The 25,729-nt window shown below is 40.4% G+C and overlaps 2 protein-coding genes across 4 annotated transcripts in view; both read left to right on the forward strand.

Annotated features, from left to right (window-relative positions):
* The window catches only part of ptpn12 (protein tyrosine phosphatase non-receptor type 12), a 47,001-nt gene extending 33,115 nt beyond the window's left edge, over positions 1-13,886 (forward strand). Inside the window, exons 13-18 of one of the 3 annotated variants that reach the window (XM_056368069.1) lie at positions 1,907-2,096; positions 3,123-4,083; positions 8,893-8,964; positions 10,059-10,112; positions 10,713-10,800; positions 11,155-13,886. In XM_056368069.1, coding sequence (XP_056224044.1) covers positions 1,907-2,096; positions 3,123-4,083; positions 8,893-8,964; positions 10,059-10,112; positions 10,713-10,800; positions 11,155-11,164 — 1,375 coding nt within the window. In that variant the 3' untranslated portion in view covers positions 11,165-13,886. The remainder of the gene's footprint in view (positions 1-1,906; positions 2,097-3,122; positions 4,084-8,892; positions 8,965-10,058; positions 10,113-10,712; positions 10,801-11,154) is intronic. The other 2 variants (XM_056368068.1, XM_056368070.1) reach the window with 2 other exon arrangements.
* A 1,038-nt stretch (positions 13,887-14,924) lies between these two features.
* LOC130163719 (lysine-specific demethylase RSBN1L-like) overlaps positions 14,925-25,729 on the forward strand; it is a 37,967-nt gene continuing 27,162 nt past the window's right edge. The window contains exons 1-2 of the mRNA XM_056368067.1: positions 14,925-18,514; positions 25,487-25,639. Of these exons, the coding sequence (XP_056224042.1) occupies positions 17,767-18,514; positions 25,487-25,639 (901 nt within the window). The 5' untranslated portion in view covers positions 14,925-17,766. The remainder of the gene's footprint in view (positions 18,515-25,486; positions 25,640-25,729) is intronic.

Here is a 25,729-nt window from a genome sequence, read left to right on the forward strand (position 1 = left end):
TTCCCCTTAGGAATCATTAAAGTTTCATTTCATCTCATCTTAGAGGGATTCAGGGCCTGAATAAACTCTGTGGCATCTGAATGATTCATATCCCCATGGAAACAATCGGCACCAGTGGGAATCATCTGTGTTACTGTTAAATATGTCTTTTGCTTGCTCGGGCAATGAGGATGATATAGACGAAGTAAATCTCATGGGTAATGTAAGTTTTCATTAATGGAAACTCCAAAGGAATAATGATCTTCTTGTTCAACTAATATTTATCTTGGAGGCCAGAAATTGCAGATAAGTGACCTGTAAGAGACCAGTTGAGATTCTAGTGGTAAAAAAAAAAGCTCTGCTATAACTAGCTGGGCTCAGGCTTAAGCAACAATCATGACCTCTGACCTAAAGATTACAATATACGCTATTATCCTAAATCCCTGCATGGTTTACTGCTGTTAGTATCTTTTGTCTTTGCCATATTTCATTAAAATCAAAACTTAAAAATACAGAATCATAAATAAGCAAAAATACACATGGTATTAGTGAGCCCCATCACATGGCAGCTATACTGCAGTGCTGAGGCTCTATGAGGAAGCCTACAGTGTGACTGCAGCTCCAAGTTGCTCAAGAAAAGGAAATCCCCCGTGCTTCTATCTTGCAACTTCTCTCCGTGTCTGACTTTCTATCTATGTATGTGTGTCACACACACACGCACACACATACACACACACATACACACACACACAGCATCATGTGCAGTCACTCCTATGTTGGATCTTGCTTCAGTCATGTGCTCTTGATTTAGCACATCACCACATCCTTTCACTGTTTTTTCTGTGTCTATATATTTGCATGCATATGTAATGTGTATATTCTGTGGAGTGGAACAATATCTTAATGTATAAATTTCCATCGCTGTGTGGCTTGCTTTGTCCCAACCTCAATATCCTGTATGTAATTCACACGCCTACACTGTGTGTCTGTATAGGTGGGTTTGTAAGTAGATTATAAGCATTATGCATTATTGTAGCACAGAAGAGAATTAAATGTTTCGTCCGGACCAGAATCGCCTCAGCAGGTTGCTGCATAGAAAATAATGGAATACAGTAGAATAGGAAAAAAATACAATACTTGAATATCCCCTTGGGAAACTTGTCTTAGACCCTGCTCTGCAGTTCCTGGTTCAGTGTGGGTTTTCAGTTTGCTTCACATCCAAAGATCATGTCCACCTTGAATCCACAAAAAATAGATGAGAGCTGTCTGACATCTAACATCCGAGAACATGTAATTTGTCTCTAGTTTGTCTGCTATGTTGACATACTGTGAGCAGATTGCCTCACTTTTTTAAATTCTGCCATCTAGTGGTGGAAAACTTAGCCTTCCAACATGAACAGAAGCTGCCTTTGAATTTAATAAAGTTCATTTCATCATCTGTTTCATCACTCCTTTAGATGGAGAATAATTTAAACGTGAGTGTTTTCAGATGTCTGTACGATGTCTGACCAGTATGATGAAATCCTTGCCTTTTTATCACTTTCATTTTCTAAATAGTGTTTTTAGAACTTTTGTTAAAGGCGGCTTCAGACGCATTTCTTTTCATCTAAAGCAAACAGTCCAGGTTTGTACTTCAATATTAGAACAACTTGTATTATAGAGCAAAAGCAAAATATGTTGACATCAAAATCAGTGGCTCTATCTTTGTGAATGTGCAATTTTGGCTACGAGTTTGGTGTCGTAATTATAGCGCCTCTGCTGCATTTTGGGCTCTGTGGAATTGAGATGTCTAATTAGAAAACATCAAAAGCTTCTCTCTCTCTCTCTCTCTCTCTCTCTGAGTGAGTAATATCCATTCAGTGAAAACCTTGTCTGGATTTAGCGCTGTCCTTCTGTTAACTGAGCTCGCTCTTCTTTCTCTGTCTAGTTCCCAGGCAGAAGGTGACGTTAAAGAGGAGATTCTCCAGCCCCCTGAGCCTCACCCTGTCCCCCCCATTCTGACCCCGTCTCCCCCCTCGGCCTTCCCCACCGTCACCAACGTACGGCAGGACAACGACCGCTACCACCCCAAACCTCTCATACACGTCCTGGCTACTGCGCAGCAGAACGTGACACAGGTGAGACGGCCCATAAACTACAAATACACAGCTCTCTTAATTGAGCGTGGAATGGTTTTTCCATGTAGGCATGTGTGGTATTTGGACCTGTGAAACATGTTGTGTGTTTGACATTTCACTCAAGGTATTTCACAGATGCCCTTATCCAGAGTAACTTAGGTTGACATGTGCAACATCAGGAGTCTTGCCCGCAGAGTTTATTGTGCAGAGGTCTTACTGCTACTCTGTCTCAATAGAGAGTACCTTGACAGGAGAGAGTTGCAGGAAACCAGAAGAATGATGTGCAAAGTTAATGTATTGATTCAAGCCTATGGATTTGCACTGTACACTACAGGGACAGGTGATCAGATATTTGGTACTATAAAGTAGAGTTAGATTTAATCCTGGAGACCCTCTGATGTTTCTGCTGTAAAGGGACAATATTCGAAGTTATGTGTGTTTTCTGTTTCCTAATAGAATATGGTAGGTGTTCATTCCAAGTACACTTGAACAGATGGCTTTTTTGTTTTATAATTGGTTTGCATAAACACAAGGTCACATTAGCCTTCTGTACAAAAAAAAAAACATGATGTCATGATTTTGATGTTGATCGGAAACCAATTGTAATGAGAGCAATGCTGCAGTTTGTAGACCAGTCGTGTAATATTGTACTCAACAGGTGATGGTACACACCTGAATTATAAATTATCCATTTGTAAACACAGTGAATCAGTGTTTGTATGGACCAATTATGTAGATCTGCACTGTCAGAGTTGAACAAAAGTCTGACCTGCAAAGTTCCCCAGAACTGGAGCTCGAGGTCCCACCAAAATAAACACTTGAACACTAGAATTAATCTGTCATGTGGGCTTTATTAGAAGTGGATGCGAGATTGAGTGACTATTTATTGGACAAAGTGTAATGTAACTGTACCTCTATGCTGTTCTAACCTTTTATATTTTTAATGTCATGTTTTTGGGCTGGTATCTGGCTGATGCTGCATCTGGGTATGAAATGCCTTATCTCTTCACTTCCATTTTCTTTCAGAAGAAAGATGTGGACAAGCAGCAGAACCAGTCAGAGCCTGGTTCAAACAAACGGACCAGTCCCTCAGAGCAGAAAGACCAAGATCTTGAAAGTCGAAAACAGCAGACGCAGGTCTCAAATCTGGATCTCAACGACAACTACAACAACAAATTATCTTCAGCATCAACAAAATCAGAATCAGGCCAAAGCCAGACTCAGACTTCCTCCTCTCCCCTCTCCCCGGTTGTTGAATGTTCTGGTGCTCCTCGGATCGAGAGGAAGCTCAGCATTGAGATTAAAAAGGTGCCGTTGCAGGAAGGACCTCGTAGCTTTGACACTTCCCCCTCGATGGGAGTAGCAGGCGGGCTCGGCAGCGGTTCAACCAACAGCGGGGGTATGCTGCAAAGAGGCCACGCCTTCAAAGCCCGTTCTGGCCAATCCCTGCTGACGTCTAGCTCCTCGCTGTCGGAGGACTCGGGCACGGAGGGAGGAGCAGGTGGGGAGAGTCACGCAGACGGAGGCGTCCTAACCAGACCAAACCACCTCCCTGTGAAGAGTGGAGAGAAGGGGGAGCCGCAGGGAGGGGATAGAGTGGAGGTGAAGGCTGGCCACGCAGCGTGGGCTCAACCCTGCAACAGCCCCGAAAAACATTTCCCTAAGACCTCCTCCTCTTCTTCCTCCTCAGACCGTGTTGCTCCATCATCATCCTCCTCCTCCCACCTCTCCTCCTCCTCTTCCTCTTCCTCCTCCACTCCTGTTAGGACTGCCCTCAGTTTCACCAACCCCCTGCACTCCGATAACTCGGACGAGGAGGGGGATGGAGAGATGTCCGGAGGAAAGGAGGGCTTTCGTTCTAATGTATCCACGGCGACGGCCATGGTAGCTGCGTCCCCTCATCATGGAGACCAGCAACCAGTCAGGAAGGTGTTGCCAATGTCGATTGCAGGGCATACCTCTTCGTCACCCTCTGCAACTACAGCAAGTACGTCAATCAGCTACTGTAACTGAATGAGTGAATCTAACTGGCTGCTTTCCTGACAGTCAATTAACCACTATGATTATTACTACAATCAATTAACAAAGACAAACCAACAAATAAAGTTAGTGAGATAAATGGACATCTGGATTCCCTTGTCTTGTCAGGTTCAGACAGTAGTTTTGATTAATGAAAAAAAGCTTACAAAATAAGTTAAATTAGCTAGATTAGGATCCGAACGACACTTAATTAACTCAACTGAACCTTGAAGTTCAGTCCAGCTCATTCTAATGAGTCTAGTCAAGTTCTTCTCCTTTTAAATGCTGGAAAAGGCGCTGAGGGTAAGTCTGTCAACCTGTCCTTATTATCCACACTCACATTTGCTCAGGGAAACCACACGGTAGAGTCATTTTCTGGGTCAGTAAGGAGACGGAGGTCTCAGACAGACCACATGCTAATGACAAGTTTTATCTGTCAACACATAGACACGCTGTGTTATACATTTCTTACTGCCGGGGAAAGTCAGAGGCAGGGAGAAAAGAAACAGGAGATATGGAAGAAAGGAATAAGAAGAAAAAAAACAGCGAGAGACAGACAGAGTGAGATAGTTTCCAGTGAGTCTCATATAAAGCATGACTGTATAACAAATTGGTTGGTTTGCAAGGAATGCTGCGAATGTTAACAGGCAAACATCTGTCAAAACAACTCTTCTCTTCCTCTTTCAGCTTGTGTGTGTTTGTCTAAGTGCGTGAGTTTGCAAACGGGAGAAAGAATGAGAGAAAACCTGTTTTTGTGTGTTTTTGTTTCAGTGCAGTTGTGAGTGAGAACCGTGTGTGTGCATGTTGGATGGTGAAGGATCGACACTGCATGATGCTGACAAATACACATTTAAATACACACTTCTGTGCACGTTGGGTTGAGCAGAGCAGTGTCACACTGTTTGCTGTGTGTACATCCGTACGGCTGCACTGTCACAATTTCAATGGCGAGGTTTTGGAGGGAACGATGTCCCTTCTCCTGCTGATGATTTCAAAATCGGGAGATTCTGAAATCTGATTCTTGCTGTGATTGCAGCTGATATGAAACGGAGTGGATTGAACTTGACTTTGCCTTGGAACGGTTTTGATCTTGAATGGCCTCTGGATGAAATAACTTATCTGCATTTTTAGATATTTGGATGAAACTATGAGGAGCATGATGCGAGTTGGGCGGTAGTGCACTTCAATTAAAAACTAGTGTACGTTCTACAAACAGTCTCTTGCAATCAGAAGAAACACCACTCTTAAGTTTAAGTAACATAGGCTGCATTTAAATTATGCATAAACTAACATAATTTTCAGTAATACAACCAGTTTATCGATGCTTTTACACAAGAAGCAGTTTAAGTTGCATGACAGCATTTAGTCCATGACTGGAGGCTTACAGTAAAATGTGTAATACTTTTTAGTGGTCAGCAACAGCAGCTTACTGTTCTTCTAACACACTACTGTTCTCCAGATTAAAAAGGGAATTAATCTCAAGAATAATTTGGAAATTGGAGCTTGACATGCACTACTCAGAAATTAGCCTGTTTTGAGGCTATTATTATTTCTGATATTCCCCCACTTTCTCTGACATGACAAATTAGAACAGCTTACATTGGCATGGTGTTGTTGTTATTATTCCTGGTTTATACCAAGGAAAACCAACAGCCACAAACCTACAAGTTGTTTTTAGGAATCACACTGAGAAACAGCCACAAAAAAGTAGCCAATAATCGAATGAAATGTAAATCTTATCTTAGCCATTTAAATGTCTGGCATCACACATTATGCTCTCCTCAAGTAACTCCAGTATTTAAAGATCAATGCAGAAATATCTGCCTCACAGTCCTGAAGTGGTCTGTCTTTGGTCTGCTTGGCTTTCTGGCTCATTATCTGTTCGGGCTGTGGTAGTGCTTTGTAAACGGTCATGAAAAGCTAACGGCTGCTGTTTGATTGGTTGCAAGAATCTAATGACTGCTTGTTGATGAGTTGCATTGAGCAAATTGCTGCTTTGTGGTTGGTCAAGGGAAAGCTGGTGGCTGCTTGTTGTGCTTGTTTTTACTGGTCGCACTATCAATAAATCAATATATATTGCATATTTCACACAGATTCCTTCACAAGTCAATGACAAACAGCATTTTAAACACAAAACAATGGGAGACCAATACCAGAGATATAAGGTTAAAATGTAATAAGATTTATCAGAATTATAGATATAAAAAAAACACCAAGGCAAAATGAAGGTTTGCTACCAATATGATTATCCTTTTAATAATCAATATTAAATTATTATCTGTAACTGAATATAATTAACTAATTATTTTGCTTATAAATCGCAGTTGTCATATCTGTTAAAACTCATTCAAACCTGACAACAAGAGCAGGTTTACTCTACGTTTAACAAGTCGCCTGTGCCTGTAACAACACTGAGAACAACTGATTAACCGCTTTCATTATTCTGTTAACTCTACTGGAGTGAGTAATTACATTGTTAACGGCACTAAACTAGTTCAGGAACAGCAATATCATGTTGTCTCTGTTGACTCTTCCCCTCGTCACTCATGGCCACATTAACCTTCTGCACAGTCGTCTAATGTTTTCCTGAAAATGGTGCAAAGCCTGGATTAACTAGCATCGAACTCTGGCCATCATTAGGACTAATGTTACCCTATCCAAGGCTGTTTATGGGCTTTCCTGTGACTCTCTCAAATCCAGTAGGAAAAACACCCATCTTCCAATGAGTCATTCATAAAGCTTAGGACGTCTGCACGGAGTTAACAGTAACAGTGGTTTTATAACAAAACATTATAGCCTTCAAGCGAAGTAGGAAAGTCTACAAGTAAATCTCTAGCTATAGGAGTCAGTAGATTTCAGTTAGAATCATTAGACAAGACACTGATGATCAGATAGTGTCTAGAGTGCATAGAAATACCACAATACCAATCACCCTTTTAATAGTCGAGCGTTGGAGTTGGCGTGAAGGTCTGAGAGTGAATCAGAAAATTCCATCAAAGAAAAGGAGAAACATGGATTGTCTCTACCAGGAAATGAGGCTCATATTTTATAATGCCGGCATTACGCTCGGAGCCTCTGAGTAAATTTCAGCCTGGATGAACGGGAGAAAATATAATTTAGGGGTCAAGAGAGAAAGAGACAAGTTAATCTCATGGTCCATAATAAGGTCATTAATACAAAATGTCATCCTGGATATTGGCCTTGCATTAAAAAGAAGCATATTTATTGTAGCTGGACAGGAGATTAAAGGTAGCTTTCTGTCAGAGAGAATCGCTAGCCAGTTATTATTGTTAGGCCCCATAAAGAAATCACAGCTGTGTCAAACTGAGATAATTGAGTTTATGTGGTAAACAGAGGTGGGGTTGCTTCATAATAACAGACAGTATTTCACACTTTTTACTGGACTATAAGAAGAATAAGAGATGAGAGGTTATCACTTCATCAGATAAAGCCATAGTCTCTGGTCTAACAGGACAAACTGCTGAGTTTGGGTGAACCAGACACAGAATTGAAGCAGCTGCGACTCAAAACAAGATCATGTTTCCTTATTACATGTCCCCTTGCATTGATTCCCTCTTGCAACATGCTGCAGCAGGAGCTAATCGTTATTGTAATGACCTGTTGGTCATTTTCCGAGCTAAAATAGAAAAGCAATTTTGCTCTCAGAGATGGAGATTGTCAAAGAATACTCAATTTGAGGAGGAAGGAAATGTAATCATGGCTGTCTGGAGCATGTCAGTGTTTTCAGTGGTCATGCCAGAACCATGACTGACTATATTATATTATTCCCATTAAAGAACCCAAGAAAATTCATATTAACAGTGTCTGAGGCTGCCCACCTCATCCCTCGTGAATTATTATTATTAATCATCACATAGACGCATTCCCTCTGACAGCGGTTACATGTCAGGCAGTCATGAAACTAACTCAGGTGAACTGCTGCTGTTTGTAGCTTCAGTATCAGTGTTGTTACAGCACAAATCCATTTGTGTCTGTTACAGGGACTGCAGGAGAAACTGTCAAACCAAATGTTTGTTGAATCTTTATAATTGGAGAAAAATATTTTTAAAAAATGCAGAATGTAGCTTATTACGCCTCATTACGTAATGAGTGCATGTTTTAAAATCTATATTCAATTTTGTTTTTGTATGACCATAATTCTGAAAGCACTGTATGAATACTTATTATATTCACTGATATGTTTAGAACATTGTTAATGACTGAAAAATAGAAAAAAAACAGTACATGTATAAAATATTATCAAATCAGAAAATTGAAAGTGTTTTTAAAAATTAACTAATTTAAAGCGGCACATTTAATGTCATTTTTAAAACACTACAAAGCAGAATTTAGTTTTGTATTTACCAGTGAACATAAATAAGACATAAAAATAAACACATTAATAATAGGAATCATTTTTCATGATTTACTACTGACTTACTACTATTGCTTGAAAAAAATCACTTCTGAAACAATAGTACAGATGCACATCTACAAACTGATGCATCCTGATATAAAGTCAGTAAATATTGATAAAATGCTGTCACATACTTACATTGTTTAAAATCTGCCTTGAAACAGCCTAAACAGATTTAATAGCATCTTCTTTTTGTAATGAAGCAGCTTTGTGTTTGTGGAGAAGAATCAAAGCATCAACACTTTTGCTATGATGAGCTTTTCTTTGTCTCTCTGTCATCTGACTATCGATCTCTTGTCTCTTCTTCTTCGGTCAGTTATTAACGCTGCTTCTCATTTGACCTCTGACCTTTTAACCCAGACTGCTGGGACAGCGACGACTCCCCTCCCCCCCTCCCCGCGAGAACCCCCGAGTCCTTCATACTGGCCACAGGTGCGTTTGCATTGGTCGAGATTCACAGGTGTGTTTCCAGTGCTGTGGATTCACTGGCTCACCTCCTGGGTCCATGTTATTGGTCAACTCCAACAAAAGCTGGACTGATCAATGATTATTATGAACTTGAACTTCTAAATAAGAAGGGATTTTGTATTAAAAACAAAAAGGTAAAGATCCAAGTGGGTTGTTGTTGCTTTGTTCATGTAAGTGGAAGGTGCTGCATTGTATTGGTTTAAGTGCTGTGTTTGCAAGTGGAAACGTGGTTCTTTGACACAGTCAGTAGCTGCTGATATGAGCAGATTTCCATTTTCTTATGATTTCTTTGTTTTTTTCCATTTTACCTGGTCCTTTACAATGTTTGAACAGCTAGTGGCTCAGTCTCTCTCATCCTCTCTTCAAACAGACAGATGGACGCACACATTGCAGGTATCAGGCCTGCGACCTCTCTTTCACATGATAGTCTCTTTAATAACTCGGCCGCCCCGTTGCCTTCTGCTGTTTTTTGTTTTTTTCCTGTCTAGCTCTCTGATATTTCAGAACGAGAGCCTTAGAATATTCACAACCACATTAGAGCACACAATTAAACATTTGTGTTAAAAGTTAACACTTTGCTTTTGTAAGAAGCTTTATCAGTTTTACAACACTGGAGGGCAGCATTAGCTTTCTCAGATGTGCGGTAGATGTTCTCGTGTGAAGATCATCTTTGAAACAGGCAACAGTCAGTCATAGTTTATTGCTTTTGGAGGGTTTTTTTTTTTTTTTTTTTTGAAAGATCACAGCTCTCATATGTGTTCACCACTTCAGAAATATCACTTATTCTAAACGTCCTGCACTATTGAATAAAGCTGTGAGGCACCTTTGAGATCCAGAGTGGAGGTTGTTCTCCCTGCTGTGTGACCGCAGGATGGAGGAAGGGTTGGATTAAAGGCTGGGTGATGAGGAGAGATGGAAAGGTACCGTGAAGCATAGTGAGTTTGAAAGGAAACGTATGACTGTTCATGTGGGTGTGTGTCTAATTGTGCTTAATGTTTACGGCTTAACCTTTAGTCACCAGTTGATCTAATCCACTCAATTCCCTTGCTCTCTGCCAGACCCTCTGGAGGTGAGGACGTCAGCCTCAGCCGAATGGAGCGGCTCACACACAGGTACGAACACACGCAATCACAACTCCCCGTTTTTATCTGCGCGCTGGTGGGTGCAGAGGCGCTCATCTGCTTGTGGGTCTCCGTATTGTTTGTCCTTGTTCGTTGGGTTTTTTTACGTGTTCATAGCAGTTAGTCAACAGAGCAGAGGAGGAGATGGGCCGTCAGTGTTTTACAAATTAGCCTGCGCACGATAAGACTGACAGCATTTGTCAGGAGGGCAGCTGTAAGAGCGAGAGACTGATAAAGCATGTCTATAGAGAGGTGACATGAAAAATGTGTGTATATGCTTATCCTTGCTACGAGGACTGTGCGATGATGGTTACTACCATTTTTACCAATTTATTGCTTCAGTAGTTTCTGTGTGTGTGTGTGTGTGTGTGTGAGACAGAGAGAATAATCAACAGAGAACTTGTTTTGACTTGAATTCTGCAATGATTTTTTTTTTACCTTCTATAAATATAACTCAGTTATAGATCTTTATAATTTATAGATCTAGGTCTTGCATCACTAAAACTATTTTACAACACATACATCACTGATATTCACACAGTATTTCCACTCCATTAACCTGTGTGTGTGTGTGTGTTTGTCTGTGTGTAGATGTGTCAGACTGCATTAAGAAGACATCTCCAGCTGACCCTGCATCTGCTGCCACCACAGCAACAGACAGCAAGGCAGACTTGGGTGGGTAAGTCTGCTATCTTACCTCTTTTGGATGTCCTGACATCTGTGATTTTACCTTCTTTTATTTCTGTGACTGCACACTGCCGTTTCCACTGTTCAGCCCTCTGGAGGAACTCAAGTATTATTTGCACAAGTAATGATTTTTCCTTTGCTGACAAACATGGTTTCTATTAATGTCATCATTTTTTTTTTTTTTTGTGAGTGGCATTGCTATTTTTTTCTGGGCTGCATGTGCAGAAAAAGTGTGATGGTTTTGAAACCAGGCAAGAACTGAAGGGCGCATGTTCCTCCTGGGTAGAAATTTCTGGATGTATTTTATTCAGTTCAAACCCAGCTGAAGAAGGTCCTCTCCTTTCAGGGTTCGGTAACCGCTGCATCCAGCCCAAAGGCCCTCGAGAACCCCCCCTGGAGTGGACATGATGGAACGTACTGTCTGCCTGTCCACCAAGAGTCTTCTCGCCTGTCAGGAGACGGACTCTGCCGATCTCACCTGGCGGGTCCAAAAAAACCAAGTTGATAGATGCTACACAGACAGACAGCACATTGTTACATAGAAGCACCTTCTGTGTAACTCTGTGCAGAACAGCTTGTCAAGACCGAGCTCCCCCACCCAACCCCCACCCCCCCCCACCCAGTCCTTCCTTCAAAGTGCCACTGTGCAAAGCGGAAGAACACTTACTGGTCAAGTGGCTTGTCCATTTTAGAACAAAGCCCACACTTTCCTGTTCAGCTTGCTGATGTTAGAGGTTTTGACTTCTCCAGACGCTGACCTGGGATCAGTCTGGTTATTTCCCTGTCAATGGTTAAAGGATAATTCCTGTTTTTTTTCTTTGTTTTTTTTTGGTGATTTGAGATTAGATTAAGAACTGGTCTTGTTTTTCTCTCTGAGCTGTAGACACATCATGAAGATTTGCCCATTCATAGGCTAAATGAAGAGGACTGTAGGTGTTAAATAAAAAGTGTTCTCCTTACATTAACAGGAAGAACTCTTTGTTTCATACCAAATGAGAAAAGTAACTTTTTTTTGTCCTAAATCAGGAATTATCTTTAATCAGAAAAGCTACTGTGGGAAGCTGATTCCTGAGGTTTAACTGAACTCCCAGAAGGTGTCTGCTTCCTCCTACTGAATGAACAACAATCTTCAAAGCGAACCTAGATAATCTGTTACCCATGATGCAACCATTTCTGTTGGGTATGTACAGGTTGCCAGGGTGCTCTCTCTCTCTCTCTCTCTCTCTCTCTCTCTCTCTCTCTCTCTCTCTCTCTCTCTCTCTCTCTCTCTCTCTCTCTCTCTCTCTGTATCTCCATCTCTCTCTCTCCATCTCTCTCTCTCTCTCTCTGTATCTCCATCTCTCTCTCTCTCTCTCTCTGTATCTCCATCTCTCTCTCTCTCTATCTCTCTCTCTCTGTATCTCTCTCTCTCTCTCTCTCTCTCTCTGTATCTCTCTCTCTCTCTCTCTGTATCTCCATCTCTCTCCCTCTTTCTGTGTGCTGGTGCTACATTACAAAGGATCAGCATTGAAACAGAAAGACTAGAGCTGACTGTTGCCAACATTCAACTGTCTCTCACCTCTGTCCTGTAGGATTTGTCTCTGTGTTAACTGTTTCAGCTCTAGCACTGTATGTTTCTATGCTGACCTCCCTGTTTACCAGAGTCATAAGGCTGACGTGGTTTGGTCATTGCCGTTGTCAGTAGTAGGTTGTATATGTCTGAGTCGCCAGCAGCTCAACCAAAGAGCGACGTTCCCTTCTGAAAGTGATGAACTTCAATAGTATTTAGAGACCTGAAGAGGTAAAACTATCCAGTATTTCACAGAAATATATCTGGTTTTCGTAATCCCAATCTCCTTTTTATTTTGGACCTCGAAGATCGCTCCAGCGATCCTTTGGGTGAAGTACCCAGAAAACCTGACAGCCATATTTCCAGTCGCAGCAGTTAAATAACCTTACATCACATCAGTAATGGTCAAACTCGCCATGAACCCTTTGACTCTGGCTCTCACTGCTGGGACCATGAGCCTGCCTTAGTCCGCCCCCCAGAGAAGACAGCCAATGACAGTCCTTCTTAATTTGTTTTTTCTCCTCAATTCATTTCTCTCTTTGTGTTTTTGGCTTTTCCCGGTCTTTACTCTGGGACTTATATTTGCTATTTTATTTCATTTTCTTCCCGTCTTTTTTTTTTTGTTGCTTTTCGGTTCTCATTCTCATCCTCCTCCTCCTGCCGGTGAGGCCCTCAGATAAACGACCGTGCATGTCTTTATTTTAGCAGCCAGTTTCCTCACAGCAGACCTCAGTGTTTGTATGAATGTCACGCATCATCTGAAACTCTTGCAGATCTTGACAGGTTGATATTAAAGCTTAACTTGTTTGGTTTCTCATCTGACGGCCAAATCATACTTCACCTGCTTCTGTATGTGTGAGACAATGATCAAATAAGAGTACAGCAGCTAGGGACCCAGGACTACTGTTTCCTCCTGATTTATATTGTTCTCTGCTAACTTCTCATTCATTAGCTACCATAACTATACAGTATATGCATTTTTTTATAAAGATAAAGAACTGTACAGGGCAGTTTAGGTATATAATATTTCAGATTTCTTTTGCTATCTCTTAAATATTCTTATTAACAGAAGATGTAAGAAAGTCAGTGCATGATGTTGATGATGATTCCTCCCCCTACACGATGTTTCCCTTCGAACTGTAAATTATTCTGCTGCCCTTTTGTTTTTGCCTCTGGCAAATATTTCAGGGTTGTTTTATTTTTTACTTTTATGTTCAAATTATATGTGTAAAAAGATTGAAACATTTTTTTTGTTTTAATTGGTTGGCAGAGGAAAAGCATAGACTGCCAGCTGGCCCCCTTTCAGATAGCTACAATGGGCTCCTAATAAGATTGTAATAATAATATTAATGATGATGATAATAATAATAATAATGATAATGGTCGTTTTTTGTAAATGGTATTTTAAAGTTATTTTTGTATACGCGATTGTTTGTTGCGTCACAAGTCCACTGCTCCCCATCCAAGCCCCCACTTCTCTTTTCTCTTCTCATACACTTTTTTTTTTTTTTTTTTTTTTTTTTTACTTTTCACTCTTTCTGATTCATTTTTTCCTGTCTCTCAGCCTGTTCTTTCAGCTTGCTCTTTCAAAGTGAAACATGCAAGAGAAATGGATCTCGTGCTCTGGACAAGGAGCATCTCATTATTTTCCTTTTCTCTTGTTCTCACTTCTCCCGCTGTTTTCTCTCTTTCATCTTCCTCCACTTCCACCCTCATTTATGCCTTTTTCATTTTTGAAAGGCTGTCACTTTCAACACGTCACTTCACTTTAGTAAAGCATCTCTTTACTTGTTGGCAGTTCAAAGTAACAAATTATTCCCATAAACGGACGAGTAGACATGTCGAGAAGAGGCGTTCTTTTTAACTTTATTCATCATTTCTCATCTGCTTTCTTTTCCTCAGCCTCCATTTCTTTCTGTTTTACCATCTCTGCCCCCGTCGCCCGCACACTAGCCTCGATCTCAGAAAAGAGCCCACCTGTGCCTTTAAGAGAGAGCCCGCCCTCCCCTTGTCCCCTCTCCTCCAATCATCATTCGTGGCGTGAGCGTGAGTGATATGATTCGCTGCTGCTTGCTCATTGCCTCCTGTGGGACTCTCATTCAGCCACGCTCCTTGTCCCCCCTCCTGTCACACACACACAGAGACAGACAGACACACACAAACATAAACACACACATGTACACCCAAAATGTTTGTATGTTGCAGAAATCAATCAGTAAAAATGAACGTTAAGTAAAGACGCGTCTCTGTTTTCTTTTCTTGTACGTCATGACGTAACTAAAAAGTGTGTGGACTACATGTGCTCGAGTATATATGTGTGTGCGTGAATGTGTAGACATACAGTAAGTATTCATTTATAATATAGACCAGTCAAGTGGTTAATAAATCACTTTGACTTGTCTCTGAATTAAAATAATTAAATTGTGTCTCCCACTGGCTAAAATCTCTATATAATCTGATAATGTCAATCACAACTGACTTCAAAATGAACTTCTACTCAGCATCACTGTAGTGTGCGTGGAGGCGGGTGGGGGTCACAGCAGGAGATCTTCTCTTACACCTGGAAGATCTGCAGACCGAAATGTACGCACACACACATGCTAATGTGACAATTAATTAATCATAGCAGATGGTATAAACACACATTAGCTCACTGTCTTACACAGAGACCTTGAGGGTTTCACATTTGTATTCACTTTACACACATAGAGAGGAACAGCAGGTGGGCACACATACTGTAATTATTTGCAAGTGATCACATGTCGCCACTGCTCATATCAGGTTAATTATACAAACATTATATCATAGTCACGGACAAAAGCACTTCTTAAAACAGTATTGATCCACAAACATATCACATGACGTTCACATGAACATTTAAGACAAAAGACAAAAACTACTTTTTTTTGAACAGATAAAAACACCTCTATACTAGCAAAGTTTTGGGGGGCTGTATACAGTGACAGTTCCAGCCCATTTAAACCACTGGGGCCTGACTGGGGCCAGTTAAACCAACTCTGAGGCAGAGTGGTTCAGAAGCTAAATCAGGCTGGTCATTTAATCGAAGGCACAATAATTACCAAGTTAACAACTTCCAGTTTGTAGTACTGTTCCACTGTGGCGTAACACAAAAATCCACACAAAATTCAGTTAGCAGCAACAACAGATTTATGTTCACATCCAAATGCACATGATATAAATATGTGATTTTTACAATCCTATCCCATGAATTTATATAGCACACAAAAATACATAATTATGATACTACAAAGCTTATACTCGGATATTAATAGAAATCAGGACTGAATATTTCAAAAAGTGAACATTTTAAACATTTACAGTTCCTAAAGTTTATGCTAATGAAAAAAAGAAAGTGTCAGTGCATGCATCAAATACATGACTCACACTCTTATCTGTGCATGACATCCAGAACTTAACCTATAAGGCCTTCACTATTAAAGTTAATTGAATCTCTGTGCAGCTTAAAAGTATGCCAGCAAAATGTTTAAATGTTGCAGCGGACGTTTCTTTTAATGTGTAATATATCCATAATAAAGCGGGACCCAGTGAGCCTCACACCGCTCCAGTGGCTTCTTTCCTTTACTTGTTCATGCACATTTTATAACTTTCTCCTTTTATTTTACTCACAACTGATAATCTATGCAGGGTTTTCCTCTCAGTAGCACAGTACGAATACAGTCTACCTCACACACACACACACACACACACACACACACACAGACTAACGCGCTCTCTCTGTGTAGTATAAATTAAGCCAGGTTGCTATCTTAACTGGGTCACCTCAGTTTTCCCATGGAGCGGTTTAACATGTTATGTAATGGCTTATAAATATAGCCAATCAGTGTTGAGTATACCGGCAGGCTGCGCTGCCATCTGAAGAAAATGAAAACTGTGTCAGCTCTGTCTTTAACGCTTGCAATTTAAGATGTATTTGAATAGATTAATTTTAGGTAAATTAGTTTTATACAGTAGATGCTGGAAGAGTTTGACTTTCTCTTACACACATTTACTTCACGGTGTTCTCTTAAGCTGCCCCTGCACACACAGACATCAGATTTCCACTTCCGGCTTGCATCATACAATAATCTTGTCACAACGTTCATGGTCAGTTGTAACTTTACAACCCTCCTTGTGCAGCCGCTAATCATGTTTAGTATTCACGGTTGGCTGTCACACGCTGACAGGCCTTGTGCTGAGAATCTGAGTCGAGAAAATGTTTTCATCTCAACAAATCAAAGTGTAAACAGTGCTGGAGGATTCATGACACTGTATAATGATGTGTTCTATGTGTGAGAGTGATAAGCTCATCCAGTTGTGAAGATTTGATGAAAGAGTGCACGGTTATCTCTTTGATGGGAACATTTCCATTTCAACCAACACACCCCATCACCACCAAACTTCTCCACATGTTCTGTCAGTCTTTTGTGGACTCTTGCGCCGATAGTTAGTCTGCACAGTGTTGGTGTCAAGTCCAGACATAGAACCCTCAACTAAGTCAGAGAAAATGTGAGTCCAGAAATAAGTTAATATCTAAAATAAAACAATTAATTGTTTATCATTTAAACTAAAGCAGAACATTTTAACATGATAAAGACACTTTAAAATCACTTGAGTTTGTCTCTTTTTTTTAATTTCAACCAGTTTCAATCAAATCATAAACAGCTTTTTAAAGGTATTTAGGGATAATGCTTAGATTATTAGTATATTAACTGATTAGTTGTTTGACAGGAAATGAATCACCAACAAATTTCCTCATTAATTAATGTTTCAGTGTTTTATAAAGCAAAACAAAACATCCTTTGCTTTTAGCTTCTCAAATGTGAGGATTTAATTTTTTCCTGTTTTATATCAATGTAAATTAAATATCTTTAGGTTTTAGATTGTTGGTTTGACAACATGCAGTCTGAAGGTGTCACCTCAGACTCTGGGAAGTTGTGATGGGCATTTTTCACAATTTTCTGACACTGTACTCTCAATTAGGATTTCACATAATAAGCATATCAGATTATAAAATAAAATGCACAGTTCTAGATTGGTCTACCCAATAACAAATTAGAATTGGCTCCACCTACACCACTTTTGGTGATGGGCATTTTTCATTCTTTTCTGACATTTCTACAAGGAACAATTAATCAAATAAAATGATTTAGACCCAAATAATGTGGTGCAAACTTGTGGCTGTGTGAGCCTGAGTGACTGTACCCACCACTGGGTAGGTTGGTAACCCATTTTGCACTATGACTGTGAGTTTGCTTGAAGTCTTGCTCTTTATAATTATTTCACAAAATACATTAACAGTAGGCTACATACACAGCTGCTAAACCCCACCTTTGGTTTTTCCCTCTCCATCTGTCAGTCAAGCCTTAATCCCGCCCTCTCCCTGTCCGCATGTCAATCAAACTTCAACTCCGCCCCTTCACTGCCTGCTTGCACGTCGCGCAAAAAAACAGCAGCGACGGCCGTTGGGGGAAGAGAGTAAATAGAGAGAGAAGCCTCAAGATGGCTGACTCGCTGGGCAACGTTCACCTCACCGGAGCTGCGGCTACTGCGGTAGCCCCCGCGGTCGCCTCCGCCAAAAGCCCGCTCGTCAAGCCGACCGAGTCAAAGGGAGCCCCTGACAACCGCTCTCAGTCTTCCCGGGATTTCAACCCGCCGCCGCCCAAGAAGGTCCGAGTCGAGGAGAGGAGCGTTAAACCCAAAAAACTCAGCAGGGAAACAGGAGTGGGAGGCAACGGTAGCGGCAAAGAGAAACTCCAGCAGCCCACGAAGCAGCAGAGTTATGGCAGCAGCGCGGGTTTGTGGAGCTTCAGTCCGGTCAAGACGAGCAGCAACAACCCTCCGGTGCCTGCTACCGGTGGATCTCAACCACCGACAAACACACACAAAGTCTTCAAACAGAGCGATTTCTTTCTCCACAAAGCGCCTTCCACCTCCAAACCCAAGAAACCGAGTAAAGATAAACAGCAGGAGAAAGAGAGGGAGAAGGGGAAAGGAGGCGGAGAGGAGAAAAAGAAACATAAACTGATGTTGACCTCCGGACCTGGGAGCAACGTTAGTAACAACAACGATATCAGCAGATTTAATTACATTTCTGCAGTGAAGAGAGAAAATGGGGAGGTCATGTTGCCACCCAAAGGTAGGCCATCATAGTGTATTTTCTTTGGTTAAAATTGACTTTAAACGTGAAGTAAATTCATAAAGTTTGAGTTGTGTTTATTATAAGTAGGCACGAGTTCTGTCCTTTTATAGTAACTTGGCTCGTCGTAGATTCAGCCACTTGGGATATGAACATGTGGCCCGGAGTGTGCAGTTGTCTGCCTTCTAATTTGCTTCGGACAGTCCTGTTTTCGGACTAGCTTCTGTTTAAAAGGCGCTCCTAAACGTTGTGTAAGAGCCCGTGGAATGCTCGAGAGTTACTCCATTACACATTTGTTCGCCCGGGGAAATGTTTACATCGAGTTGAGTGGCTTTAAACCCCAGTTTGGTCGATGTCTGTACGGTCTCTGTCTGCCAGCTTTCATCGCTTGTTCACCCGCTCGTGAACCCTCGAGCTCCTATACAGCGTTCCAGGGCAGTAGTCGCGCGACCTTGTTGTTAGATTGTAACCAGCTGCTCTCGTGCTGCTGCGGAATTGTTACGTAGTTACGTCCTATTGACTAAATATAGCGTGTTTAATTCACATACGTTTAACAGTATGCTAATGTAATATATACATTCTAAGATGTTATAAGCTGCAAAAACAAGCTATAATCTGTCATGTCAGCGTAACGATTGAGGAGGATTGTTGGTAATTCCGTAACATAAATGCGCATGTAATTATTTTATTTGCCATTGGAGCTGTGTATGTATTAAAACTACACGCCGCTGTCATAACAATATGACAGCCGCCCGCCATTATAGTCTAAGTGTTGTTTTGGTAGAGCACCACGCCCCCTTCTGTAACCTCGGGCTGTATGGGAAACAGACACAGAGCTCCCTGGCTTGTTGATACTCCATGTTTTACAGTTGTAGATGCAAAGCATGTTGTATTTCATTCTGCCACTTCTCCACTAATTTGCTTTACATCTGAAACCTTTATTATCACACTGTAGTGATTAGACTTTGACTCTATTGACAACAGCAAGTGTAACTACATTATTGACTCAACCCCCCACATTTAGTTTTTATTTGAGTATGACCACTGGTGTTGCTAAAATGTCTTTTATGTGCGAGAGACCAGGAAAAAGCACAAAAAATGTAACAGTGGTCTGCTAAATAAATTATGAAGTATTGTTCCTTTTTTTCTATAATGCAACCTTCTAAGAACAAAAAATACAGCATTTAATATTTTAAAAATGTTAAACAATAACTATTTATTATAAAGCTTTTTACAATATTGTAATTTTCAATATACCAGACAATACATTATCTAGTCAAATTACTTAATCATGTTACTAAAAAGGTGTTGTATATAAGCAAAATTTACAGTATACAGGCAACACAAATTCTTTATGTCATACATAAATATCACATCAATCATATCACTTTATTTATTTATTTCACATTATAAAGTAAAGAAGTGCTGTATATCATCAACATACATGTGGCTCAGTATTATTGTACATATAATTGTACAATAGACATTATAGATATCAGGCCATTTATAAAATTATATATATAGATATATTCTGGCACATGGAATTATTATATTCAATTAATCCAACTATCACAACATTAAAGCCAAAAATGTCTGTCTTAAGACGGTCTCATTAGTGGACCTTGGTTTTTGGTTTATTGATTTTTCGTGTTTTTGCTTTTATGGGTGTTTTGTCATGGTCACACCAAGGCAGTTTCTCAAATCTTGGCATGTGCACATTTGTGTTGGTCAGCGTATCTAAATGTCATTTGTGTGTCAGTGTATAGATGTGAGCAGGAACACCGAGTGGACACATGTGAGATTGTGTGAATGCATGATGTCACCCTTTTCCAGTTGGGTAGTTTAAGAGGTCATGACATGCTCTGAACAGCCACTGCAGTCAGCGAGAACACCACAGCGTGACATGTTGTTGGCCTGTAGCCCTAACACACTATCAGAAACCCTTGTCTTGTAAACAGGTTGTGCTGGATGTCAGTTTTGTTTTATTCAGGCAAAAAGGTGGCAGGGAAGGGATTTCGTAACAGCTAAAGAGTATTTAAAAGGGATTTAAAAAATCGTGAATGTTAAATAAACTCTATCTCTTAACTCATTAATGAATACATTTTCATTGAGCAACCATAACACAAAAAATCAATTATTTTAGTTTAACTACTTGTAAGTTTACAGGTAAGCTTTTATTTGCCTATTATGTTAATTTAAGAACTCTTCATACTGTATGCAAGCTTGTTAAAAATAATTACTCATGACTTCATTTCACACAGAGAATCCAATCATACCTGAAGTCATCAGCGATCTTGTAGAATAGTCATTCATAAGGTGGTCTTGTCACTGAATTGGAAGACACTTCAATCACTGAAAGATCACACCATTTTCATTTTGGGCCCGACTGAGAACATTTGGATGCAGCAAGAATTAACATTTAGTAACAATGCTTCAGCAGTGTCACTGAGGTGCTCTTGAGCAAAACACTGAACCTGTAATTGCTATTGATAGTTGCTCAATGGCCAGCAGCAGGAGATTGTAATTATACGGAATAGCTTCAAATGCAAAGATGAGTTAGTAGACCACCATGAGTTAGACCACAGTGTTAATACACATTAATCCCGAGCAAAATGATTTCAAAGATTAAAATGCTCAGGTGCTGAGTGGCAGGCCGCCTGGCCCAGTGGTTAGACAGACTGCTTTAAGGACATGAGTTTGAGGCATGGTGCTGGGAAGTGTCCTCGAGCTAGCGAGTGAGTCCTGCCAGCTTGAAGAGCACTGCTGAGAAGCCGAACTGTGCTCTGACCTTCCTGGGAGGAAAGAATTTTTCTGCAGGGATCCAAAGAGTATCACATCATCACAGTGATATTAGTGGTGGGCTTGCTGTTGGAGCGAGGCTGAAGGCAGTGGCCAGGGAGCAGTGACTCCTGGTTACATTTGGTACTGAAATAAAAATAAACATGCGCCTGAGTCTGTTGCAGTGAACAAGTGGACCAAGACAAGGAAATTATAATAAGACAAATGTAAATATTAATTGATAAACTGTGCAGGTTTGTCTAATATATAAGACATTCTTGTTTTATTCTAAGGTCATGAGTTTAATCCTTGCTGGCAAAGTGTTTGGCTGTTTGAACTGTTGTTGACACCCAGTGTATTTACATGCAGTCTGATATAATTATATGAAGTGAAGTGCTGCCAATAATTCAGGTGGTGAACACTTTAAATGGATTATCTTACTCACATTCAAGCTGAATTCAGAGACATCATAACTCAATTAATGACGCTGTAATACTTGCCAATGTTTTAATCACTAGTTGTAGTATAAACCACTTAGCCTGTTTATTCTTTGGGTTTTGATTCATTACACATACCACATAAGTCAAAGGTTAAGACTTACGCAAACACCTTATTTTAAAAAAAGTATAATATGGCAAGTTTTTCTACTTACAGCTTTCAAGCCTTTCATGTTACAACTATTGTCACAAATAACAGGAGCCTGCATGAAGGTACTCTATAAACACAACAATCTGGAAAACATCGACAAAGTCCATTTAATTTCTTATTATTCACTATTCCAGTTTCCTGTTGCCCGAGAGCGTCTATCGTTGTGGACATCATTCTGAAAAGTCATGTAAACCTGGGTTATTACGGAAGTCTTGTTACTGTGAGTTGTGTAAATGTCTGAATTGCAGTAATTAGGTTATTTGTGTGCATGTAAATGCACTATTCTGACAGAATCCCTTACGATGTCTGGGACTATTTGTCTGTGGCCAAGTGTAGCGAGGGGGGAAAAGGGAGAGAAAGTGAAGCTTAGCTGCAATCAGCACCCAATTAAGTTGCTGTCGGCTGGGTCATTTGTTTGGTCTCAAAAAAATTACAAAACTCATAACTCTACATGTACTATAGCAGTGCAGAAGAGTGCCAAAGGCTTTACAACCTTTTTGCTTGAATGTTGAAGCATAGATTTTCCACACCAGCAGGGGTGAACTGACCATCTTACATTAGCAGGATTTTGCTGGGAGGCATGTCTACCTGTTGTCTGAGAGTGCAGCAACGCTGATGCAAAAACATCTGAAAATCGGTTGTGCTTTTTGGTTTTCCTTGGCCAGCCAGCTGCATGCAGTAGAGAGACAGTAATACAATTACTCACTTCTGAGGAACACATCTTTCCTTCCCTATCATCTTCAGTTTAATATATGTTTGCTGAGCTGCTGATGACAGACCAATAATCAAAAATTATATATACGTCTTACCACAGTATGTTCTGAATTTAACTGTTTTTACCACATACATCCTTAAATATGCACATGCACATCATAGGCCTGTATGGCTTTTACCTATTCCCAGTTTGCCACAGCATTACAGACTGAGTCAATTTACTGAAGAAATTATGTGCTTCTGTTCACATGGGACTGCTCCACAAATGTGGTGTTCACAGTGGGGAGCTCGCTCACTATATCTAATTTTTGTAGCTTTCAGTTTCTTTCACAAAAACAGAATTAGCATGATTCAGTTTAATTATCTACACATGAAAATCTGGTAGAAGGATGTCCAGAAAGAAACACTCTGTCATATTAAAATCAGATACTCAGAGCATAGAAGTGAATGTTGAATAGAAGTTATGTAAAAAAATATGAAAGACGTTCACATGGAAAGCTCTGTAAGATGAGTGTTAAGGTTTGTAAGTTTAATACAATTCTTTCATCCATTTTCTGAACGTGTTATCCTGTTTAGGTCACAGGCAGCTGGAGCCGATCCCAGCATGCATTTTGGCGAGAGGCAGGGAACACCCTGGACAGGTCGCCAGTCTTATCACATTACTAACACACATTTAAACCTGGCTGGGCTACAGTGTTGAACACTGCCCCAAGTTAATACTCCTACGAAATATAGTTAAATTCAAGGGTAGATTTTTTTCAGGAAGTTAGTTTTCAGTTTGCAGTTTACATTAAAATCAAGCTAACATCCAAATGTGGATACCCCATTGATTTCCTGAATTTTTGAGTCCCCTCCCCAACTGCAAAAAGTTTGACGCCATTGAGCTCTGGTGTAGCTGAAGTTTACAAACTGCCTGCCGCTGGCCCTCCTATCTTTCAAAGTGATCTCTCTCCTGTGATCATCCAAACAGTGAAAGCCACCGGCTGTGTTCCCCTTGAAAACTGCCTGCTGCAAGAAAAGTCAGAAAACAAAATGTTAAAAAAATAATTTTCATGGACCCCATTCATTTCTGATTCTTATACATCTCTAGTTTTGCGCTGCATTCCCCTGACAAAATTGCCAGTGCTTTACATTTTAGTTATAGATCAGTTTGAACTTGTGACCCACCCATCCCCCAAGCCATGGCGTGGGCATTAACTACTGCAGCACCATACAGCTCTTTCCTCTTCAATGTGGTTCCCATGAAGTTCAAAAGAAAGTTTCTCTTTATTTTAAGGGGAAGACCCTTCTCTCAAGCTGTGATAAAACAGCTTGTTCTCTAGTGTATTTAAGGCCCGGTCAGCCACCTGGCATAATTTATCTCTCGTTGCCTCTAAATTTTAAGTTTATGAATGTTACCACTCTGACATGGTCTGACATCTTTTTATAAATCTGGCACTAGATCTGAGTGAGCCCTCTTTTATCTGCAGTTTCCTGTGGAGTTAAATTGATGTTTTGAAACAGGCCTTTTTTTTCAGCAGGCAGCTTACAGTGTCTGGTTATTTTATAGCATTTATTTTGCATAGTTCTTAAAATGGTTTGTTAACATTTTTGGCATTCTTCCTCTTAACCACAGGATATGAGGGGAATGATTACCTGCATGTTAAGTAGCAAAAAAACGATCCACTAAAATTCAAAATTCCATGGTATTTATTTAAATATTATTGAAAAGAGTGTATCGATGTAACTCTAATTCTTCTACTGCTCCTTTAAGCCTTTTTACTTTCAAAGCATTTTCTCCTTTGATCCTGCAAACATTGAGTCCAACCCCACTGTGTTCACTTTCCCACTCCTCACATCCACAGGAGAGTGAACAGTCTGAAAACACAGCTTCCTTTTAACGATGGATCTGACCGAGTTCAAAGAAAAAAGTTCTTTGGAAAGGAAAAGAAAGAAAAGGCAATAGAACTAATGTGGAAAAAATAAAGGCTTTTTTTCTTTAATTTCTTTATGGGAATATGAAAGGAGATAAAGAATCAAAGGAAACAAAGAATAAAAGATCTGATAAAATGAAAGTTATTTTAAGAAAGGTGAGGTTTCTCTAAGCTCAGCTGGAGGTGAGAGATGTTGGTTTACAGAAGAAAAAAAGTGTGTGTTTGTTAATGTGCACACACTTAGACGTGCCTCAACTTTCAGAGAGCACTCCAACAACTGAAGAGGTGTGTGTGATGGTATGATATTTACATTTTAGACTGATGCTCTTATCCACAGCGATTTGGAATGAGTGTTGCATTAGAGCACACTCCAGTTCCTCTATTTGTAATATTCCCTCAACACTCAAATGATTCTGTCAGACGGGGAAGAGCTGGAAGAGGAAATAAAATGAGTCGAAAAGTGAGGGAAGATTTTAGGCCTTTTAAGACCGGAGCATATTGAAGCTGGAAGAGGCAGAATATGGAGGAGGGATTAGTTTGGGGGTAGAAACATGAGGTGTATCTAGATGAGATGTGGTTGTAAGGTTATGAGGGAAGTTGCAGAGTGACTGCTGCAGTCTTAAAGGGAATTGGAAGGTCATTACATCGCTGAAGAAACGTGAGATAAGACGAGAGGCTGCGGTGGAGAGATGAATTTGTTGCAGCGGGGAGGGAGAAGCCAAACATTCTGTGGGAGGAAGACCAGCATGATAAAGGAAAAGTTAAGGGTGACGGCCAAGGTGAGGAACTTGGCAAGAGTTCAGTTAAGAAGATACAGAAGTAAATCGAAGTGAACTGCGTGCATGTTTGCGAGCGAGTGAATCTGAGTACTCGTTCTTTCTACCGCTGAGACCTGAATCTTTCCTCTCTGCTTCCACAGAGCACTCCAACAAGGACAAGGCGAAGGAGAGAGACAGAGAGGAGAGGGAAAAGAAGAAGGTCAAAGACAGAGAGAAGGAGAAGGAGAAGAAGAAGCACAAAGTGATGAACGAGATCAAGAGGGAGAATGGAGAAGTCAAGCAGCCAATTAAAGGTTGGTGGAAGCACACATACATGCATATCAAGTGACTTTTGCATGGATGCAATTAATGAGTATATTCACTTCTGGTTAAACTGTTAGAAC

Source organism: Seriola aureovittata, chromosome 22, assembly GCF_021018895.1.
Source record: "Seriola aureovittata isolate HTS-2021-v1 ecotype China chromosome 22, ASM2101889v1, whole genome shotgun sequence".
NCBI lineage: Eukaryota > Metazoa > Chordata > Actinopteri > Carangiformes > Carangidae > Seriola > Seriola aureovittata.